Raw genomic sequence first — 16848 nt, forward strand, 5'->3', positions numbered from 1 at the left:
GCATGAAGGTATATAAATACAGAAGTGACAGGATGCAAAGAAAAAACTCTGACAGAATTACGAGCCATTTCATTTGAGGGGTTCTACTTGTGTAGACGAACTCCCCTTCAGACATTGAAGGCATCAGACCAGATCTCGCGATAATATTGCGTGGTTACCAGGGGAACGCGATTTTGAAAAAGTTGGAGCCGAGTGTCATGCAGTGTGCTTTTAGGAGGAAATCAACGCCGGTTGCAAGTCTATATTCCCTTTTAAAATTTAATAAACGCTCAGCAACATTCCCAAATGAAGGGAATAAGGTAACGTGGTGGTGCCACCGTACTGGGACTTTACTTACTTCAAATACAAGGTTGGTCTTTTTTCTTAGCTTGCTAGAGCTAACTGTAATGCTAGCTCAGACTGTATTTTAAACTCTTTAGTTCCTTGTCTTTTATGTGTTATTATTCTTGCATATTGTACTGCATTTTATTGTTTTGACATTTGCCAGAGCCGTCCAGGGACGACAGATGAAAAATACCCTTTTGGCTAATTCTGGTGCATCTACAGAAATGTTCATTGATGTACACTGTCCCTGTCAAATAAACGAATATTAAAAAAAAAAAAGAAATAACTCCGCTAAACCGATCTATTCTTTTATTAACGTCTTCATGCATTATCATCGGTGTGCAGATAGTTTGCGTTATTTCCGACTGTGGTGTTTAAAATGGGTAATATTTGTGGTGTGCGAGCCTGAGGGCTCAAAGCATCGACGTGCTAAAATTCAATAATGTTTGTGTATTTGTGATCGTGTAACATGCGAAAACAAGGTCGACTGCTCGCCAACAAATGGTCCGCATGCGCTGTAGAACTACACTACATTGTCGTGGTAATGTTTGTCGTGTGTAACCACTACAATTAATAATTTCATTTCATAATAACTTAATAAGCAGTCAGGATATGATGTAGTAGAATGCAGTCCGGTTTTACAGCGTAATAGCGCTAACCACAATGAACATGAGTCATGCAGTTATTATTTCTGTGCAGGTACTAGACCTGTGGAATCTTGGACTTCCTTCAAAATGCCATCCAGTCAGATTCTTCAGCCAGTCCTCAAGATGAAGGTGGATGAGCTCTTCCTCACTTGGTTGAGCGAGCCCAAAACCCAGGCGATGCTCAAGAACTACCTTGACCTCATGAAAAGCGGGCATCACGCTGATTTAAGCAATATGGGCATCAAGGAGAAGTGCACTCTGACCTTCAAGCAAAACAACAATGTGGCATTCGAAAAGAACTTGACAGAGAAGAAACCATCCACTTTAACTTTCAACCTGTCCTTGAATCCACCTTGTGCCTCTCCCCTACCCTCAGGATGCAGCTCCAGCACCAGAGTGACGGGACCGCACGGCAGGATCTTAAGGAGGTCCGTCAGCTCCAAAAAGGTTAGTAATCAAATACAGTGTTTCTATACCTTTAATGGGCAAACACGTATATTTAAATGAGACAAATTGCATGGCACACCGACCCTCAGCCTAGACAATTAAGTCTAATGGCAGCTAGCAAGTTAACCTGGAAGTAAAAACGATGGCTCACCTCAAGTGCAAATAAGCAGGTACATTAGCATAATGTACTTTATACCAAGCGAGTGTTTCTCAAAGCAACACAGAAAAAGCTAGATTTGATGAGTAGTGTTCAAAGAGCTTGTGTAAATAAGAGGCTCATTTTTCGTCTGTGATCTTGGCAGTGTGGCCACAAGAGGAGGCTGAGTCGCGTCCGAATGGGTATGTCCGTCCACGCTACTATGTCCTAGACCAGCCTCCCCATAGTCATAATTATGCGGATGCTTTCCAAACGTTCCAGCCTCGCCCATGGCTTACTGTGTACGATGGTGGTAGTGATACTGACTTGGCGTGTTGAATTTTTCTCTTTTTCCCGGTTCAAGTTTACTTTCTGGAGGCGTGCAACAATTTCTGTTTGTCTTCTGTCAAAGTTTGTTTGGCCTTGAAATGTTTGCTGTACTAACAAGATGAGGTGCAACTATGTGGAAGTGCTGGCTAGCGTTGCATACTGTGCATATGGTGCAATGACAGTGAAGGAGGAAGACAGCTGGGGAAGGGCTGGGGGGTGCTCTCGCTCCTCCAGGCTTCACCTTCTGCATGTTGTTGGCACGCACAACACCTGAGAACATGTTTTTCCACATTAATGATCATATTACCGACATAACTAGTGTACATGCTCTATTACGTAGTTGCTGTTGTGCGTAAACGCTTTACATACTAGACATGTTGAGAATCCATTTGCTGCAACAATATGGCTCTTTTAAATCTTGATGTTGCAACACTTGTCTAAAGCAAAAACATGTGCTCCTGTTTCTGGTTGACTTCTTTTTACATCTTTATGTAAACTTATTTTTACACATGCACAACAGTGTTGTTAAAATGTTGTGTGCAGTTGAAGGATTTATGAAGGCGCTAGAACGTTTGTTTGTTTTTTTCCGATGGGAAAAATCTTAGCTCTACCAGTTGCCTTTGGAATTTTATGAATACGATCTAAAGCAACAGTTGGACAGTATGTAATGGGGCATTTCATGTGGCGGCCATGTGTCACTCAATATTAAAGGAGCTGTGTGGTTATGGGGGGCCGGGGGCTTCTATTTTAAGACAACAAAATGGATTCCTACGCACTGATGCATTCTTGGGCAGATTAGTGGAAAAAATTTGATTTATGCCCCTGTGATGCAGCCCGCAACAGCTGGTGTGACTTTGACACTGGACACTGCGTGGAGTCGCCATTGAATACCCAGAATTCCCCTGCTGGGCAGAGGCGTGGCACTAGATCAGGTTCTCCTTGCCAATGTTTTATTGACATTTTGGTCACATTGTAAAGGTCTTCGCTCATACTTGGACACGGCAGCTCATGTCTTCTTCAATCGCAGCTTATTTCTACAAAATGTGCCTGGCTGGCTCAGTTATATCGCAGCTATTTTAAGCGGGGGTCGCTAATCTGTGCCCCGCAAGTGTCTTTATTTAAAGTGGCTTGTAAGTTAATGGAGGTTGGTATTTACATGATGTAGATGTAAGAAATATGAGCTTCACTTGGAAGGTGACTTTAAGGTTTCCAAGTTGTTCTTGTGCCAAATAGAAAGGAATGACAATTAGAGCAAATGAATCATTAGCATGCATATCCGGCCACTTTGGCATGGAAAGTCTGTGAATATAGTAAGACTTCTTATTTATTACGCTGTATTCCAAACTATTATTTAAGTGACATGAGCTGAATGACACACTATTAGATAATGCACCAGAGTGAAGTTTAGTGCTGAAACAATGAGTCAGATGGTGAGACTCCAAAGGTATTAAAATAACCTTTACGAAATGTGTGACGTTTTTAACGGAGCATTTACTGCCAGTGTCATTGAAAACATTATTTTTGACTTTGGATGTTACACCATCCAGTCATTGCAATCTTGCCAATGAAAAGTTTCCGTAGCTGTTGTCTCTAAGGATTAAATGCGGCGTAACTACGCTGTGTATTGTTTGTGCCACTTGAGTGCAGCTGACATGACAGTTGCCGTAGGAACACCTATCCAAGGCAGCTGACAGCTCACATCATTTTCTTGCCGTTGGCCTTCCCTGAAAGCCTCATTCTGACCGTGTGTTACACCTCATTTTGGCCCACTCACATGTCTCAGCCCCTCCGCTGTGTATACTTGTATTGACAGATTCTTCAGCCTCCTTTGGTAGTGGTGCCTGCAAGTTTTGTCTTGCATGTATGTTATAAGGAAAACCTGCTTGCACCAAACCTTTCGTAACCTCTAATTCCAGACTTTCTGGCTTTCATACACTGTTATGCAATGTGCAGAGCATGACTGAAATCGGGTTTCTGTTCAAACTGCATTTAGCTGCGCGGTAACGGTCAGCTTGACTCGTGTGTGACAACAATTCTTTGGAGTATACGCATAACACTCCAGTGGACACAGTAGCTCGCCACTACCCATGTGTTTTACTGTTCGACTGTCGTTCAATAAACTGCTGAAATGAGCAACTCTAACTGTGGTTGACCTCAATATGTGTACCATGGAAACTCTGAAGTAGCACACTTTGGAAGCTTTTTGTTTAAAAAAAAAAAATGTGCTCCTAAAATGTCATGATTTGAATCACAGTTATCATTATGTTTGGTTTTCTGGATACATTTAAGTTATCATCAAAGTACTAAATCAGGCAGTAGATTTATTTTTTATTGTTTTTTTCTTTTTTTTTTCTTTTCTTTTAAATCCAGATGATTGTGGCAAAGGACCTTCATGCAAAATACACGTAAAGTCAAGTGGAGTTTCAATTCCCTTCGAAACTTATAAACAGCTTTGAACTATAGCTATTGAATTTATTTGATTTTTAATTTCCATTGCTTCCTATGTAAAAAAATGTTTTCAGTATGGACAAATCAACATTTAAGAGTTCTATAATGCTTAACTGATCCCCGCTTCCATTGGAGTTCTTTATACGTACTGTGGATGTGTACATGATCAAGTATGTAGTGTTTATATTGCTTCATTCATTTTGTCTGCTCCACAGAGCAAAAAACAGTTCAGCGCGACATCATTATGTCCACTCGCAAACTGCATTCATGCTGCAGTCTTCACATTTGGTTGCTTCCAAGCAGACCGAGCCAAACCACATGCGAGATGACAGTTCCATGTGATCTTCTGGTTGTTTTGTTTCCACGTATGGCTTGAATTGATTAGCATTAAAAGAAGAAATAATAACAAGGCGCCTACGAGTGGAAAAAGCTATCATACAAACAGCTTATCAAGCTTGTGCAGTGTCCTGCGTGGGGGAAAACAGTGGAAAAACTTTAGTCTTTGTCATCCTGTCATCTAAAAATAATGCGTGCGCGGGTGCAGGCGAGTTCATAACGTAACGTTAACAAATATTGGTTTGTTTACGTGGCTGTGGTGAGCGTGTAGAAATCAAACAGGCTTTTTGGGGGACGTGTGGAAGGCGACACCGTTAGATCAGCAACTTTGTGAGGAATTGATGTAATTGCCGTCACTTTTGGGACATTAGCGGGCTGAAGTGGACCGCAGCGCCGTCGCAAACTGTGTTCGCCCGGTGCTTTTAATAGGCACAGACTACTTCGGACATCATTCTTTGAATTTGACGTGTCCCGTCCCTCCGCTATCCCCCTCCTTCCCCCACCGTCGCCCATCAACTATAATAAGATGTGGAATGGCTGGCAGCCCGAGCTCGCAGAGGGAAGGCAAAACAAAGAGCAGCATAATATACAGGAGAAGGCAGAGTAGTTAGATGTATGCCTGATGTGCGTCGAGGAAATGTGTCACACACTAATTTGGACGATTCTCTTAGGAAACTAAGTTTTGATACCTTCGCTGTCATACCGAGTCCATTTTCTGTCGTTCGTGCCATTTACTGTACTTACACAAAGCAGATACTGGTTAGAATAATAATCCTCCTTAAAATTCAGTCACTGAAAGGATTTTTTTTTTCCTAGTCACAGAAGATACATGAAGAGATTTGGTGTTAAGGATACTTGGAATTCATTAAAAGGCAGGAACATATTTTTACAAGTCAAATAATTAGGATATTTTAGTCTCAAGAAACAGAAGTTGACAATTTTTTAAAAGTTGTAGTCTCATGAAAATGTTATAAATTTACAAAAGTTGTCATATTGTAAAAACGTTGTAAAAACTCACAGTCCTACAAAACATGGTAATGATGTCATGGAATAAAGTCCCATTAAATTAAAAACAAAAATCATCATCCATTTTTTTGTACTGGTTTTTCAGTACAATATGCAGGTACATATTGAGATGCAGCTGGAGTGCTGATCAAACTTGAAATGGATTTAAATTTTGCGTGACATTGCTTGACATTGTCACTTTTTAAATGCATCTAATCACTCTAAAACTTTAATGCAGCTTCACAAAGTCGAAAAACAGATTAATGCAATTAGGTTGCCTGAGCGGATCTTAACTGTGGATGCATTTGTGGAACTACTTAATTTACTTTTGCTGGACAAGCTAGTCATTGGAGAGATGTGATGTCCACTGGCTATTTCTATGATTGTTGTTGCTGGATAGTTCAACTAGTGAACCCTTGTACTGTGTCACCATGCCGCTCGGGTGTGTCCCCCGGTTTCCCGTCGTGGCCGAGCCGCAACAACAGGTCTTCATCTCTTTGCGTAACCTATCACGAGCGCACAGGAATGCAAACTGGAAAGGGCAGATCCAATGCGCAACACCCCTCCCATCCCCATCCGCAAAGAGAGCGAGTCCCACACACAGACGTCCTGTCACTCCTTATCTTCCCGGCAGTATTGAGGAGGGCGCTCCCTTTGCCCCCCGTGCACTGTACGTGTGTGTGTGTGTGTGTTGCGTCGCGGCAGGCAGAGTTGAGATTGTGCGACCCGATCTGGAATGGGAGAGGGAGTCGCAGTTGCAGCTGCTGCCTTGCATTAAGCTGCTCTCACTCTGACAGAGGACAAACGCAGGGATACGCACAACTTGTAGATAGACTTGTCCGGAGCCCCGCTGGATTTGTTTATGTGTTCCCCGCGGTGTGCGTCGCGAGGATGAGGATGAAGGAGCTGTCTCTGCGTCAGGACCCTGACCTGAGGAAGGAACTAGCCCTGTTGGCGCGAGGCTGTGACTTTGTGTTGCCCTCTCGCTTCAAGAAGAGGCTTAAAGCCTTCCAGCAAGGACAGGCCGAGGTTCGTATGGGTGTGCTGGACTCATGCCGAAGGACTTGAATTCTATGTTGTTATGCGACTACAAGCAGTCATCCACTGACAAATTAAAGTTCCTATAACCATGCCGTTCTTTGTTAACCAATGGGAAAAGTGTTCCTTTTGGTTCAGTGACATCAAGTGTGTGGCATTCGTCTTGCACTGTTTGTCACCATGTCGATATGTGTTAGCCAATGCCACAGGTGTTGGCTTTGGCCCTGTTCCATCGCCTGATGGCCACATTTATTGTTCATCTTATTCAGTGTACCACAACTTACCTGCGCCACCATCCAGAGCCAATTCCCGTCACCACTATCATTCTTTTTTAGCCAGTGCCAAACGGTGTTCTTAAGGCCCTGTAAGACCAAGTGTGTGCCACATTTAGTCGTGTGGGTACTACAGTAGTCCTGATTTCCAGCAAGTCCCAGTGATCCACTGATTCCCGGATACCCAAAAAGTTGAAGTTCCAAACATCTTGCTATTCATTGTTAGCCGATGCCACAGGTGTTCCTTGGGAGATCCGATGTACGCCACATCAACTGCGTGTTAGTTTTCTTGCGCAGTGTGCCGCGTGTGGCCCCGCTCCTCTGCCCTTGCTTCAGGCCACATCAGTAGGAATGTGTAAAATGTCATGAGGCTTAGCGAGTCGAGCTTCAGGCACTCAGCTAGTGGTTTGCATGGGGGGGGGGGGGTCCAAGTGTATCGCAGGGTGGCAGCAGAAGAAGTTTGAATGTCCTTTTATAGCCATGGCGTACGGTGAAGCGCCGCACGTAGCAGAGGATCAGGCGCATTTATCATCTACGGTGTCCATCAGTAGTGTTTGGAGTTTCGACCTCGTTGTTCGGTGTTACATGAGTTTATAGGCCAGAAACAGAAATATGCTGGAGCAGCACTCATAGACTCACTTAATAGTTCACATGTTAGATACCATAGTCATGGTTTGTTGTCATATTGTAATAAAGTCATTTTTGTATGTTGAAGTTGTTTAATAAACATTAGCATTTATTATTACTTCAGCAAAACTACATATTAAATTGAAGTTTTTATTTCCTAAAGGGAAACTAATGAGTTATCTACTGGTGCCACCTTAACCACAAAAAATTCGATGAGGCCCTTAGATTAATTTCAATGCCGAGTCAACAGTAGATTAAAGTTAACCGCGTTTTGAACAATATAACTATGGTGTTGAATTTAATGGTTGGTTAAAGCTACTTAATTATTGGTTAAAAGGAACAACCCGGCATCGGTGTGGATACTGTCCTCTGTGGTTACAAAAATTCCGAGGCCTTATGGAACGTAGCAGAGGGAAAATTGTACTCATGTAACTAAACAGACCAATCACGAGAGATGATATGAGGGGCTTCTACGCACAGTAACAATTTCTGACGTGTGTTGCAGACCGGTCGCAGAGATGCTGCGCGTCCCAACGCGGCAGTTGTCGCCCGTACGAGTATAAATAGGCCTTTCGACGTATCAACATAACTCATCCATGTGTTTATTTCCAAAACTGTACAAAAAATGCGCCTGTTCCATTTCAACTGTGGCTTATTGTGGCTGTGGCTTCACAATTGTGTCGAGCTCCACTACATTATACTGAGGGAGGTTATCTTATTTAAATGATTAAACCTGAGATGGTACATGATATGAAACATTATTTCAGTCCCACAGATGATGTTAGTTTCCAAGTCGGGCCGATTGACTAATGTGGAGACATAGAGACATCAAAACAGCGAACCAGTTGGCTGTTTATTATCTCTAAATAGAGAACGTTAAGTGCGAGTGGATGAAAGTTATTGCAGTCATCGAGCCAAATCAGCTGATGTTCTTGTTTGAATGTTTTTCAATCTTTCAGCCCATCACGCAGAATGGCACCGCATTTCCTCAAATAGTGGCCTACCTTCTTATAGTGCTTCGATTAATAGCATCAGGTGGTTAACAGTTCTTGTGTGTTATTTTATTTTTATTTATTTTTTTGCTTCAGGCGCAGGTGAGGACAGAGGAGCCCGTCAGCCGTGCCCTGAGCGAAAGCATTCCAAAGTTTTACTTCCCGCAAGGTCGGCCCCAAGCCAACGTTAACATCGACAGCCTCATTTCCAAAATTGAGGCGACGTTCTGCCAATTCCCCAATGAAAGGGCTACCATTGAGGACATGGGGCAGGTTGCCAAGGTAAGAAAATGATTTGCAGCGTGCCACCCAGTCAAATGATTTGCATGTTTGCTCTTTTCGCACCAAAAATATGAGCCCATCCTCCCTGTGGTTTGAGGGCAACCAAAGTGTTTCCTCTGGGAAATGATCAAATAATGCAAATCTGCTTTTCACCAGCACCTTTATGCTGCCGTTTAATTCTGTAATTGCTCCTCAATAATAACAATCATCAATATTTTGCTCAGGCCTGCGAGTGTCCCCTCTACTGGAAGGTCCCATTGTTCTGCGCGGCCGGGGGCGACAGGACGGGCTTCGTGTCCGTGCACAAGTTTGTGGCCATGTGGCGCAAGTGAGACAATGACCTCTTTTGTTGATGATTTCAGCTGGGCCACGCATGCACACGCGCGTACAACGCCGTCTGTTTGAACTGTTATTTCCTTGGCATCGGTAAACACAAATGATGGGTGGCAGCGGCCTTACAAACATTTGCACTGTGAACAAAAACAGGACAAGAAAAACAAGACTTTTATGAATGTATGTATGCACACTTCTCATGCACCATTAGGTTGTTGTTTTTTTGCAATTCTGTCACGACTCTATATTTAGAATGACTCACAGCACAAAACACCCTGGAATTGCTGAACTGTTGGTTAAAGCTACAACATAACCAAATGTTTGTTATTGTTCATTTAATCCCAAGATAATCAATCCGCTTTCATGGAGAATAACTTTTGAAATTCTGAGCAATTGGACAATTTTACATGTATTCAATTTTCAGAAATCATCATCGATTAATAATTGATTAGTTGTCGATGAATCGTTCCCTTTATCCACATCCTCGCCAATGTGCGTCCATGTACAAAATATAAATATGCAGTACACATTTGATGTAAACAATAAAACAGCAAAGGTCATATAAGACGATGCTGTGTGTGATAGTGTTGTACACTCTGAGCATACCCTTGTGTTAAGAATTTGGAAAGCTGGACAGGCCGACCTTTGACTTAAGCTCATAATCAAGCTGTTCTTAGATGAAAGGCCACAACAGATGCCCCCCCCACACACACACACAAACTACCACCGCTCTTAACAGTAATAATTACCCAGAAGCCATCCAGAATCCTAATTTCAGAATGTATTAGTGCTGTTATCCTTTCATAATAGGACACAACAAAAGAAGCAAAAAGTGGGAGTAACCTCACCACCATCTGTTCTCTCTTTCTCAACCCCCCCCCAACCGTGTAGAACGCTGCAGACCTGTCACGATGAGGCCGCCAAATTTGTGCACCTCCTGGCCAAGCCTGGCTGCAATTACCTGGAACAAGACGACTTTATTCCCTTTCTGCAGGTACTGGCAAGGCCGCACGCACGCTCAGCACTTTGGCTCGCCTTGTCGCTCCTGTTGGACTAATTCATATGCACTCGCCGGCCACTTCTTTAGGAACACCTGCACGGTCTTACATTTTGATTGACAGTGTCAGTGATCTTTCTTAAACCAGAAATGAAAAGAGAACGACAATTATCTACACAAGTAAATAATTCATGGTACCCAGAGTATAGGTGGTCCTTGCATCAAAATCTAAGCATGATTTATAAGAATTTCTTAGTTAGCTAACATAACAGATGGCCAGTGGCACTTTGCTCAATATTACAATCATAGCCGCATGCCTATTTATCCCTGCACGTCAAACACTTTATTCTTGAACACTCTGTTGTGTTTATCGTGTGCAAAATGACCTTGTAAATATCATGGGAAATTTAACCCTCTGGCATTTGCATTCTACTAAATTCACTTTTGTGCTACGTTTTATCTTTGCACGCATTCAAATAGAGAATAAGTATCTCCCTTTAGCTCTTTCTCATATTTTTTTCTCTTATTTGGTGGTGTGTATATGTATATATAATTCAAATTGTAAGGAGTGTCTAATTTTCATTGGCTATTTTCATTTACCGTAATTTTCGGACTATAAGTCGCACCGGAGTATAAGTCGCACCAGCCATAAAATGCCCAAAAAAGTGAAAAAACCCCATATATATGTATATAAATCGCTCCTGAGTATAAGTCGCCCCCCCACCCAAACTATGAAAAAAAACCGCGACTTATAGTCCGAAAATTACGGTACTTATTTTTTTTTCGCAAAATGTGGAAGGCCCCTATTTTTGAAGAATATTCCATCGGGGTGTGTGTGTGTGTGTAGGCAGTCTTCACGCTTGCGATTGATTCCAGTGGCCCGCTCGCTTTAATTTGTGTGCTTGCACGAGGCGGGAATGCCTTTTGACTGTTGTGATGAATGAGAGGGCGATTGCAGCGGAGTAGATGCGACTGTCCTTGCCTGTTTCCCCCAGTTTGTGATTTATGTGTTTCGCTATGATTTAATTTCTCACAGTGGGAGTCAAAGAGGCAGAGAAATAAGGCCTTTTAATTCCTGCGCAGCTCGAACATTTATGTCAACACATGGGAGTGAGGGTATTGAAAAAAAAATGCTTATGATGTATAAAAAAAGCAGCACTTAGTGGTAGTGTGTGGAAGAAGGAGTACCTGCATTTTTCCTTTGCCTTGTCGCCACTGTCCAATTACAAGGTTCACTACTGTTCAAATGAATTCAATTAAATAAATAAATTGAATTAGAATTTTCTGAGAGGTACAGGCTCAGGACATCACTACTTTAGCATGAAAGCGTACAAGCATAACATAATAAATAAAAAACATCTAATGTAATGTGCATGGCAAAGAAACATACTGAACTTTAATGATAATGAAAAAAATGAAAATGTTTTTGGTTCAGATCTAAATGATGGAAATTATTATTTTTTGGCGTATTACCACTTTTGTCATATTTAGACCAAATAATATAATATTAAAAAAAAAAAATCAGACTTTCATTAAGCTACTACCTAACTTTCCTGAAAAGTCCAAAGTGAGCCGACTTGTCGTTTTTCAGGATGTGGTGAACTCTCACGCGGGCCTGGCTTTCCTGAAGGAGGCAGCGGACTTTCACTCCCGATACATCACCACGGTGCGGTGCCGATAAGCATGACTTGCACCTTGCCTTCATGTCATAGTTGAGCGTTTCCATGCTTGCAGGTGATCCAAAGGATATTTTACACTGTCAACCGCTCGTGGAATGGAAAAATAACACGCCACGAACTCCGGAAAAGTAACTTCCTTCAGGTAGGCCGACATGAGGCTGTACAAATGCGCCGATTAAATACTAATTCCATTTTTTTTTTCTTGACAGAACGTGGCGTTGCTGGAGCAAGAAGAAGACGTGAACCAGCTTACTGAGTTCTTCTCCTACGAGCACTTCTACGTCATCTACTGCAAGTTCTGGGAGCTGGACACTGACCACGACTTGTACATCGACCCCAAGGACCTAGCGCAGCACAACGACCAAGGTGATGATGCCACATACAAGATGGATGCTCCGCAATCATGTAGCAGGACTGACGCCTGCCAATTGTTTTTTTCCCCCAGCCATCTCCCAAAAGATGATTGAGAGGATATTCTCAGGAACAGTCACAAGGTAAGGAAAGAAAAATACACGATGGATTTCATTTTTGTCCTTTAGACAATTATTGTTTTTTTTTCTGCCTAAATATGAAATGAAAAGAAGGCCTTTATTTTTGCAGTAGACTTTTTTTCCTCAACAGTTACTGCGTTTTGTTTTTTAGATTACCTTTATCTATAAGAGTCAGACTATTTCTTGCAAGAATATAGTTTTTTTAAGAAAATAGTTTTTTTTTACTTGAGTTCTCCTGCTCTTTTGGTTTTGAGGGACCGGCGTGTCTTCAAGGAAGGCCGCTTGAGTTACGCAGACTTCGTGTGGTTCCTCATCTCCGAAGAGGACAAGAAGACGGACACCGGGTATGCGCATCCCACACATCCTTTGTTGGTCTTCCAAACAGGCGTGACTGCCTTACCCGCATGTGCTCGCTCCCAGTATAGAGTACTGGTTCCGTTGCATGGACCTGGACGGCGACGGTGTGCTGAGCATGCATGAGATGGAGTACTTCTATGAGGAGCAGTGTCAGAAGCTGGAGAGCATGGCCATCGAACCGCTGCCCTTTGAGGACTGCCTCTGCCAGATGCTCGACCTTGTCAAGCCTCGCCTCGAAGGTCAGTCATCCCTTACTCTGCCCCGGGAAGTTCCACATTTTCGCCAGGCTTGACTGATAAGTGGTCCACAGCTGCGTGTCTTGAATTGAGCTTATTTGAACCCTGTTCCCCTCTGAATTTTACGCTGATGTGGATGATGACTGCAGGCAAGATAACGCTGAGGGACCTGAAGAGGTGCAAGATGTCGCACATCTTCTTTGACACTTTCTTCAACATTGAGAAGTACCTGGACCACGAGCAGCGGGACCCCTTCTCCGTCATCAGGGTGAGTGTGCAGCACGCTCGTCACGCCACTCCCGAGTTTTGTTAACTCGCCGTGTCTGACAGGAAGTGGAGCCAGAGGGACAGGAAGTCTCCGACTGGGAGCGATACGCCGCGGAGGAGTACGACATTCTGGTGGCCGAAGAGGCTGCCGGGAATAACTGCGACGACGTGTAAGATCACGTTAATGCTCGCAGGTCACAACATTTGGCACACTTGCACAAACACACAAGCTGGATCCAAATTAGTTACACATGATTGAAATAGAATAGAATAAAAGTCACTTTATTATTACCACTAAATTGTTGCAAAATTGAAAATAAAATGCAGTTTAACTTTTTTTTTTTTTCAGTCATCGTATTTCACAGCACCGTAAAAATGGTATAATATACACTATAAAACATTTTTGATGCAGTTTTTGCATTTGATCATATACATATTTATCATAAACTCAAAACATTTGAGTAGTCTTCAGTTTATTAAACGGAGCCTCGTCACACTCTGAGTCAGCTAATAGTTGATAAGTTTGTTGTGTGGAACTTTAGGACCACCACTAACCTCTGAAGGTGGACCACCTCCAGACAGGTAAGACCACCACGGTACCAGAAAAAAACAAATGTTCTCCTCCTTCCTTCTCTCTGGACCAGTCTGGTCCAAAAATTACCCTGACCTTGATGGGACCTGGATTTTATTTTTTAAAATTCTCCTGCACATCCACACCTCTGTGTTCTTCTCCTTTTGTCTTCTCCAGTCACACACTCGTCTTCTTTTTAAAAAAATAGTCAACATTCTGCATGGCACAAGTGTGCTTCCTGAAAGGATGATGCCGATTTCTACTTTATATCTTCACGGGAACAGTCAACAATTTTGTTGAGGGTGATTGTAATTTTAGAAAAATGTTTTGAAATGGTATAATTAAAAAGTCATGACAGTAATGTTGACATTTATTAGAATACATTTTGTTTAAAGTAATGTAAAAGTAATATGTAATTTTACAAGATTAAATTCATAATAGAATAACATCATTTACCACCCAAAAATAACTAAGGACAAAATATTTTTTTTTTATGGGTATTAGAGTAAAATAGATCTGATTAAATTTTATATATCTTTTAATGGTAAAAGAAAAAATAACTATCATGGCTATACTGTCACGTAAAACGTTATCGAAACATCTACTGGTGTGATCCACTTGGGTGTGCATGTGACAGCCTGTTAAGACAGCCTTATTTACAAAAATCTATGTGGACAAAGAGTTGACTCCTGTGGCAGCAGAAGCATGAAATGTTTCCCTTAGGACATTTGTGGTCATTATGTGTTCAGGTACGAAACCCCGCTGAGTCCCGTGGAAGCACACATCTCGGCCGACCTGGGTCTGACGAAAAGACACTTCTTCCAGATACCTTCACCCCACTGCAACCTGAACCTGGATGACTACGAGTATGAGGATGACTTTGAATGAGCGAGTGCCGTACCCCCAATACCCGAGAGTCTTTATGTTCACACAAGCAAAATACTGACAGCCAACTGCAGCTTCTTCTTGGCACATTTGACTTTTTACACTTTAGACTCAATGAACAAGTTGCAATGTCATCACAAACTCCACCTCTGTCCCGTCCATTGGTTCACTATACATTCCAGTGATCATGCCGGAAGCTTCTGTACAACAAAATGTCGAGTCATCATATTGGACACGTGTGTATTAAAGTGTGTGTGAGATGGGCCTTGTAATTTATTAGATGAATTTATAAATATATTCAGGTGTAAATATTGTTTGCTGTGATGTAAATGATTTGGACAAGTTGAAAGACTGTTTTCTATGTAATAAAGTTAATAAAGCCTCAGTCATAGACTACACATGCTTGGTTTTTTTTTCTCATTTTAAATAAGATACAGGTATCATTAAATCAGTGCTTCTCGAATAGTGGGGGGCGCATGTGACTCCAGGGAACATGCTTTTCTTTTGGCTGTACTAGATTAAAGGGTATTTAGACATCCACTGCAGTAGGTGGCGGTATCACTGGAAGAGTGTGCGCAAGGAGGACTGGAGGTCGACACCCCTGGTTTAAGTGAAAAGTGCCACACCCGCCCTCACCCCCACTTCCTGATTGGCTATTTGATCTGTGATGTCACTTGGACACTCCATTAGGTACACTGCCATTTTCAAGTGTACCTAATAACAGGCCACTTTATTAGGGAAATATTATGGTCAAAGGTCACAGGTGTCAAACTCTAGTCCTTGGGGCCGCATTCCAACATGTTTTCCAAGATTCCCTCGTTAAGTGCACCTGCGTGAAATGTTTTAGCTCCTGCAGAACATGAAAATGACCAAAAACTTTTCACGCAGGTGCGCTTAACGAGGGAATCACACGGACACTCCATTAGGTACACCGCCATTTTCAAGTGTACCTAATAACAGGCCACTTTATTAGGGAAATATCATGGTCAAAGGTCACAGGTGTCAAGCGCTAGTCCTCGGGGCCGCGTTCCAATATGTTTTTCAAGTCACCCTCGTTAAACGCACCTGCGTGAAAAGATTTTGGTCATTTTCACGTTCGGCAGGAGCTAAAACTTTTCACGCAGGTGCACTTAACGAGGGAATCACACGGACACTCCATTAGGTACACCGCCATTTTCAAGTGTACCTAATAACAGGCCACTTTATTAGGGAAATATGGTCAAAGGTCACAGGTGTCAAGCTCTAGTCCTTGGGGCCGCGTTCCAATATGTTTTCCAAGTGACCCTCGTTAAGCGCACCTGCGTGAAAAGTTTTAGCTCCTTTCACGTTCTGCAGGAGCTAAAACTTTTCACGCAGGTGCACTTAACGAGGGAATCACACGGACACTCCATTAGGTACACCGCCATTTTCAAGTGTACCTAATAACAGGCCACTTTATTAGGGAAATATGGTCAAAGGTCACAGGTGTCAAGCTCTAGTCCTTGGGGCCGCGTTCCAATATGTTTTCCAAGTGACCCTCGTTAAGCGCACCTGCGTGAAAAGTTTTAGCTCCTTTCACGTTCTGCAGGAGCTAAAACTTTTCACGCAGGTGCACTTAACGAGGGAATCAAACGGACACTCCATTAGGTACACCGCCATTTTCAAGTGTACCTAATAACAGGCCACTTTATTAGGGAAATATGGTCAAAGGTCACAGGTATCAAGCTCTAGTCCTTGGGGCCGCGTTCCAATATGTTTTCCAAGTGACCCTCGTTAAGCGCACCTGCGTGAAAAGTTTTAGCTCCTTTCACGTTCTGCAGGAGCTAAAACTTTTCACGCAGGTGCACTTAACGAGGGAATCACACGGACACTCCATTAGGTACACCGCGATTTACAGGTGTACCTACGTCTCTTGGACACTAGATGGTGCCACACCCGCCCTCACCCCCACTTTCTGATTGGCCGTTTGATCTGTGACGTCATTCGGACACTCTTCATGAGACTGTCAGGGCCCTGGAGAGCTCTACCAGTGACCGGCTTCGTCACCCACGATGCACCACCGAGAGGCATCGCAGGTCCTTCCTCCCTGCTGCCATCAGACTGTATAACCAGGCTAATCACTGTAGCTAACGCACAATAATAACGTGCAATAATAACGTGCAATAACCG

At 42.7% G+C, this 16848-nt stretch overlaps 1 protein-coding gene across 2 annotated transcripts; it reads left to right on the forward strand.

Annotated features, from left to right (window-relative positions):
• The first annotated feature begins 159 nt into the window (after window positions 1–159).
• ppp2r3b (protein phosphatase 2, regulatory subunit B'', beta) lies at window positions 160–15098 on the forward strand. 2 transcript variants are annotated; one of them, XM_037280693.1, is made up of 14 exons: window positions 160–349; window positions 1024–1418; window positions 8699–8884; window positions 9109–9212; window positions 10109–10211; window positions 11806–11880; window positions 11949–12035; window positions 12103–12259; window positions 12339–12387; window positions 12639–12728; window positions 12805–12980; window positions 13127–13245; window positions 13308–13414; window positions 14565–15098. In XM_037280693.1, the coding sequence occupies exons 2-14, from the start codon at window positions 1059–1061 to the stop codon at window positions 14701–14703; spliced, it is 1752 nt and encodes a 583-aa protein (XP_037136588.1). In that variant the 5' UTR covers window positions 160–349; window positions 1024–1058; the 3' UTR covers window positions 14704–15098. The 2 variants fall into 2 exon arrangements, with proteins under 2 accessions (XP_037136588.1, XP_037136589.1); XM_037280694.1 differs by lacking the exons at window positions 160–349; window positions 1024–1418 and adding an exon at window positions 6276–6702.
• Window positions 15099–16848: the final 1750 nt, after the last annotated feature.

The sequence above is a fragment of the Syngnathus acus genome, chromosome 21 (assembly GCF_901709675.1).
Source record: "Syngnathus acus chromosome 21, fSynAcu1.2, whole genome shotgun sequence".
Lineage (NCBI taxonomy): Eukaryota > Metazoa > Chordata > Actinopteri > Syngnathiformes > Syngnathidae > Syngnathus > Syngnathus acus.